The 7,422-nt window shown below is 36.9% G+C and overlaps 1 protein-coding gene across 1 annotated transcript; it reads left to right on the top strand.

Moving 5' to 3' along the window:
- Positions 1-5,718: 5,718 nt before the first annotated feature.
- Positions 5,719-6,258, top strand: LOC110882306 (extensin-like). Its single transcript, XM_022130361.1, has one exon. It carries the CDS (start codon positions 5,719-5,721, stop codon positions 6,256-6,258), a length of 540 nt encoding a protein of 179 aa, XP_021986053.1.
- Positions 6,259-7,422: the final 1,164 nt, after the last annotated feature.

Raw genomic sequence — 7,422 nt, 5'->3', positions numbered from 1 at the left:
AAAAGGGCACCTCCTAGTTATTTCGTTTGCTTAGTTAATTGTCGGTTCAAACTATTTAGCTAAAAAGTCAAACTGGACAGAATTATAAATAACAATTAAAACTAATAATACAGAGGTTATAAATTATATTTTAACACTCTAATAACTTAGTAATTATTATTAGAACATGTTCAAACAAGTTCAACCCGACAATTCTGAGTTTAGGGTCTGTTCGCAACCGAAAGTCGCAAAAGCTTGACTTTTGTTTAACTTTCAGTTCTGACCCGATTAAGCTTAATTCTTCCATGGTTTAAGCTTCCATTAGGACCATATTATGTTGTAGTATAACCCTCTGGAGTTATATTACCTAGTCATTTATATTTTGTATTATATGCTAGTTTCCGTTAATATGCTTTTAAATGCCCATTTTGCCCTTATGTCATATAAACGAGATTTTTGAAAATGTGAGAGGACAAAACGCTTTATTAACGATATATAAGTATGTCCCGAAAATATGACATTAGTTTCTGGTATCAAAATAAAGTTATGCATGATATCGTAAATTGAAACTTTTTATTAATTAAATTACGCTATCTTGCATAAGGCATGTTTAAACATGGATTTTGACCCAAAACTCATTACCTACTGTTAAGATGTTATTTTTAGGATTTTTAGGATTTTTGGTCAGATTATAAACTGACCATATCATTGAGTTCTTATATAATTTGGTAAATGACGATAATACCCTTTTCAAGCATAAAATGAGATTAACATATGATTTGAATGCCAAACCTTTTCCTACTGATATTATATATTAAATAAAATATTTTGAACACTTAAGACTGATCAAAATCTCAGATTTCCATAAACATCTTAATTATCATCAATTAGAGATTTTTACGACAATTAAGTGCATAGTATGGTTTAAAACCATATAAAACACCTAAGACTTATTATCTACTGAATTTCTAAATAAATTTTAATATTGTTATAGTAGGTATGAGTCATGAACTTAGACTTCCAAAAATGTCCTTAAAAGCATATGTTAAATGACCAAAATACCCTTTCGGGGCATAGTTTGGCCATAAATAGTAAACCTCACATATGTATGATATCTTACTAATATAACTTGATAAAATAATTATTTTAATGAATGTCTTAGACCAGAACCTCAGTTTACTATAAAATCTCTTTTATAAACATTAAAATGACCAAAATGCCCCTACGGGACTTAAATTGGTTTTAAATACTTTTTGGGCATATATGTTAACATCCTACTGATGTATTAACATATTCTAAGCATAATAACATATGATACCTGTATATAATTCATTTGGTTACCCGTTATGCATTTATGCATTTGATTCAGTTTATGTAGCTAGTTTACATAAAATAGCCGAAATGGGTTTAATCATATCATTAAATCTTCAAAATTCAGAATGTGTTCAGTTTACCCATACTATACAAGTATCCAAACTTGTCGGGTCTAAATCACATTCTATTCCGTTCTCCGCTTAATCTAGCGTTTAGAACCGTAAGGTATCTTTCAAGCTAACCGGTCTAAGTCTTTGACTTAAATAAAGACCCGTTAATATCCTAATAGGTTATTAAACCTTCCATACAGATTGAGTAGCTTCGGTAGAAGGTATTTTCATAAGGCTTTAGGAATATACGGCTGAGTTACATCCTTACACATCTAGCTCAGGTAAATACTTTTAACTTATTTTCCGTTATACGGGCTTGGGATACGGTATTATAATAATACCGCTTGGTCGGGTATGAAATCATTTAATCGGATTGTGATTAATAAATTGCATAATCCGTTTTAATTTGTTTTGTTTGATAACATAAACATTGAAGGTTTATACGACCGTGTCCTGGATATCCTTGGCTCATTTCATTTGTAAATGACCACGACCTATGCACGGGGTGTAGGCATACACATGACAGATGCAAATGCTAAATAACCCACATGTTGGGGATAACTCCTTTGTGGGTTTTATAGTGGTGAGTCGGTTAATCATGACCGGCTTCCAAACCGGCCCCATATGTATGACAAACATGTAAAACGGTATACAAGAATATCTTAAATAATTGTCCCAAGTTATAAATGGTTTGTGCCTTGTGCGCCTAAATCAATTTTCATAAACTCTTTTCAAATGAGTCGGTTAATTGTATTTACCAGTGAAAACTGACGTATTTTCCAAAGACTAAGTGACAGGTACCTCACGTAATTAAGCTGGAGCTACTTGGTGTCAAATAAGAGGATCTTGCAAATCCTTAGATGCCTGGAGTCTGTTATTTCAGTTTCTTGTATTTTATTTTATGATCCGCATGTGGATCTATATTACAACCAAGTCTGTATATTCTTTTATTTGGACACTCGGACACTATGGTTTGTAATATTTAATTACCAAGCCTTCCGCTTTGCTACTATATTGTGTGTATTGACTATGATGATATCAACTATGTCACTATACTCCCCACCGGGCCCACCGGTAATGTCACACCCCCAAAATCCCCCTGCGGAGTATCACCGCTTGGGAGCGTGACTGACCAGGATCAAGCCACCAATCATATTGAACATGTAATTAATATTAAGTAAAATAAATGTAAACCATCCATCCAATACGATAGGTGTTCAAAACATAACCATAGTTTCAAAGTGTAGCGGAAGCATAGTAAATAATCCAACAATAGTTAATAGTTTTAAATGTCATAATAGTTCAACGTAGAAACCACGATCCTTGTCCACAACGACCCGCTTCTCCAGTGCAAGCTCCAAGTACCTAACGATCTGCAAGGCATGTAACAGAATGATCAACAAACTAGTTGAGCGAGTTCACAGTAAGTAAATGCGTAACAGTAAGTAACGGGTGGCTCTACTGGGCCAATAGTAAGTTATACAGGTGGGGGCTTCCCATGTTATGTGACCACTAGACTATTCGTATCAACTACTCGTATCATCCCTGTTCTTCATCCGAGAACAGTAGCGCGTATGGGGTGTACGTAGGTTTTACGTACGTATCCTTCACAACCGAGGATAGGAGACGCGGGGGTGTACGTGGGTTTCACGTACGTATCCTTTGTACCGAGGATAGAAGTAAGTAATGCGTACACGTAGGTTTTACGTGCGTGCCTGACATCCGAGGCAGTAATTGGCATATGACCACGTAGGTGTTATCCTAACCTACGGAACCGTCCTGACATCCGAGGACCATGATAGGTGATAGTCTAGGAAAAGCATTTGTACGTTCTAAGTCAATTGAAACCTTTAACCCATTCCCACGACCCGGGAATCCCATGCCTTAGTAGGAGTGTGAACTCACCTTGGTTTGCTCGGTATGCTAGGTTATGCACTCACAAGTAATTAATCAAGTCCTATTGTATGCACGTATAACAAATCAGTTCATGTTCGCAATGATACGCATGTAATCAAATGTCACATAGTGCTTGATAGCCAATGTCATGTTTCAATCATGAATCACGTAAGCAGATAAACAAAGTTGTGCAGTTCATGTTTCATGTAAGTGCGATTTACAGTTTGTTCTAATACTTTCATCCACTAGAATGCTTAACCGAGTTAATCAATTCAATTCAATTGGATCATCACATGTGACTGAGTTACATTTCAACATAAGCACATAACAACTAGGCAATAACAAACATTTGCAAACTCGGTTCAGGTTATCAGCACTCATAGGTCGGGCAAGGAAGGGGGGGGGGGGCTGCCATGAAGTTCGGACCATTAAGGTCGGACAAGAGAGTGGGGAGGGGGTTAAACTCGGACCCCCTTTGTTCACTAAACTCGGGATCACATTACACATAACAAACTCGGACCAAAAACCCCAAACAAAGTCGGACCCCCATGGGCTTATACATACTCGGACCATTCAACATATTATACCCGGACCATTCAACATATTATACTCGGACAAAACAATTTAATAAACTCGGCCTTTATAAACTCGGCCCTTTAACAAGATCAATAAACTCGGTTAAGTATTATATTCGGACATATATAATAAACTCGGTCCACATACAATTCACTAAACTCGGACCATATACAGGACCATATACAATTCATTATACTCGGACCATATCCAATTCATTATACTCGGACTATTCGAAAGCATTATACTCGGACCAAAGTCTTGGTTTTAAACTCGGGCAAGATACATCATATTAAGCTCGGTCATGATCAATTAAACTAAATCGGACTAGGTGATGTTTCTCAAACTCGGCATATGTTTTCATTATAAACTCAGACGTTTTCATTTTAAACTCAGACAACAAACAACATACGAATGCTCAAGTTTTGACAGAATCGAATCAGTTACACTTTTCCATCCATCAGTTACGTACTCTGGTTCATACAGTCTAACCCTAATTCATACATTCACAACATCGAATCAAGTAAATCATGTATGTTTGTGACAATACAATCATATCAATCATCAACCAGTGATTACACAACAATTAACATCTATTGGAAACACAGAACTTTCATATGATGAACTAGGGTTTATACATACTACAAGAATCAAAAGTTGATATCAATCAAGCAATCAATTAAGGTTTTCATGAACACATAATCAATAAACAATTACCTTGAGTGATTCTAGAGAAATAGAGAAATCGAAAGTGATGAATGCCTTGTGCCAATGATGGTGGTGGTAATGATTGCTAGAGAGATGAATGTACGTGCTTTGGTTTTTGTGCCAAATGATTAGTGAAAGAGTTTAGGGTTATGTATTACTAGAATTCCACTAATTGACCTCTACATCCTCAAGTATTATATTTTACAATAGTGCACTATTCCAATTAATTACACAGTTTCACCACCAAGTTTACACATTTGACAAGTTTATCATAATTAACACATAGTCATGCACAATCACACAATACACTTCATTATACCAAACCGTAAACAATTCCATAGAAATCAATTGTGCAATTTAAACAGCTAAACAATACTTGAACGTGCAATAAATGCGAAATAAGAATCTTGGAAATTCGAGTTGTCACATTATCCCCAACTTGAAAGAAATTTCGTCCCGAAATTTGGTACGCACTCACTGAGGAAGCTAGGTAAGTTATATCGTTCACTGGTTTTCCTGGGGTGTCACAGGTAATATGTGGAAATATCGGGGTGTGACAGGTTGGTATCAGAGCCAACATTGAGTGAATTAAACACTAGCCTTTTGTGTTTAATCTCAATGACACAATAAGCACATTCCTTAGACTTCCGAGTCTAGGTAAATGACCTAAGATTATTCTTAATTTTCCTTTTGTCGTTTATGTTTTGTTTTACTTGTTTTGACAGGTTTACTAATTAAAATGCCGCCGCGCGTTCGAGGAAAAGGAAAAGGTCCTATGAGGGGAGGACCATCAAGCAATGCGGGACCCTCACACAGGCGCACACCATCAACGTCTTTCACTAGCTCTGATTCGCGAGACAATTGGAGACATTCATTCGAGCCTGCGAGACACTCGGTCTCATTAAGTTCTTCACCATCGTTTCACCCTTCTTTTGGGCCGCCTATTCAAGACGAGCCCCAACATTCTCACCATTCCCAACATTCACACCATTCACATCAATCATACCACTCTTTACATTCTCATTCTTTTCACCATTCTGACTCAACTTATTCCCCGGCCCAATTTAATCCATACGATTATATTAACAAACCTTTAGGTTATAATCCTTTAGGGCCCGAGGACCACTTCTCCCAAAATATGGAGGTGGATGATGATCCTGACCCAGAGCCGCCAACTGGAACACCAACTCACCCCATCAGTATCTCCAGCGGTTCTCCTTACCAAGGATCGCCATATCAAGGCCCCGACTCATGGGCCGAAAGGTGGAACACGTACCAATGGGAATATACCCCTTCTTTTCATAATTCTCCACCACAACCTCCATTGGAGGAACCATATCTTCAAGTTGTTACTCCACCGCCTTTGCCCGTTGAGGAACCACCACAACCCCCTTCTGAGCCACCTAAGCGAAAGAGGAATGCACGGATGTCCATGCGAGGGAGACCAAGATTTAGTTCCCCTCAAGCTTCAAGCACATACCCTCCTATTCCCGAAGATCCACAAATGGGTGGACCTTCACATGCGGTGCCGGAAGATGATACCCCGCCGGTTACTTTTGCAACACCACCACCGCCAGCGGGTTTTGAAAACCCAATACCAACATACCCAGCTTCATCTGGGTATAACCCATTTGAATATCCAACTCCTACGGATTATGGATATCAAGCCCCTACCTAAGATCCATATTTTGAGGCAGCTCAATTTAATGCACTTTATCCTTCGCCATTTCCACCAGTATACCTAACTGGGTATCCTGTGCATGGGTATCAATACCCACCTTACCAACAACAACCTCTTCCTCCTCAACAAATTCAAACTCAACAAATTCTGCAGAGGTTGGACCAGGTTGAGCAAAAAGCAAACAAAAACAATAAAAAGCATAACAAATTTCTTAACGACCTTGCGAACCTCATAAAGGGCAAAAAGAAGTAGAAGTTTGTTTTATTTTATTTTGTATTGTAATTTCAATCAAGTCCCTGTGAGGACATTTCATTTCTGTATTTAGTCCCTGTGTGGACTTATTTTCCTTTCTGTAGTCCCTGTGTGGACAGTTTATTATTTAAAGACCCGTTTAGGGCATATCTTGTAATCGCTTAGTATTTTAATGAAATTTCTATTGGAAATTATTATATGTGTATTTTATTACATCATCTTGCCAATATCATTTCAATTTTTAAATTGATCTGCCAAAGAAATTTCAAAAGATATGGTAAAAGGTATAACCTAGCCAATATTAATGGCTATGATGGTACAACCTTTTTAAGAAAGTGATTCCTTGTTAACATCTGAAAATATGTTAACATTCCTGGCAGTGTGATTTGAGAGACCACACTAGCTTCCAAAAGTACTTGGATTCTTTCAAGTCACCCTCATTGCCAATATGATTAATATGAATCATGGCTATTAAACATCAAATATGATGTATACATCAAAATATCCATTTCAGATGTATGCCTCTGGGCGAAGGTGTATTTATGACAATGATAGTTTTATATTATAAACTTCTTGTCAAAAAGGCGATGAACTATGTTCGACCCTTAAAAATCACTGATTCAAAAGATTGTTGATTATGTCTTAAATGTCCTTGTGACAATGCCTTTTGTGCCATTTAAATGTCCTTCGAGACGAGCCTTTCGTGCAATATGAAAATGTCTTTAAGACATTGACAGTCGTGACTTGTGTCACCTATCTGATAAATGTAAAGGATTATATCCTACTTGATTGCCAATAATGGTTCATTTGTAGCCTAGGCAAAACATTTGACTTATGGTCTATATGGTTTATTAAATACCATGACCATTTAATCATCAGATATGAAGATTTATTATATAATCTAAATAA

This window comes from Helianthus annuus, chromosome 10, assembly GCF_002127325.2.
Source record: "Helianthus annuus cultivar XRQ/B chromosome 10, HanXRQr2.0-SUNRISE, whole genome shotgun sequence".
Classification (NCBI taxonomy): Eukaryota; Viridiplantae; Streptophyta; class Magnoliopsida; order Asterales; family Asteraceae; genus Helianthus; species Helianthus annuus.
Note: the sequence above shows the minus strand (reverse complement) of the source record. Positions and strands in the feature narration are given on the sequence as shown.

Coding starts and splice junctions, on each gene's coding strand:
- LOC110882306 (XM_022130361.1), top strand. CDS start 5,719: ATGGAGGTGGATGATGATCCTGACCCAGAGCCGCCAACTGGAACACCA.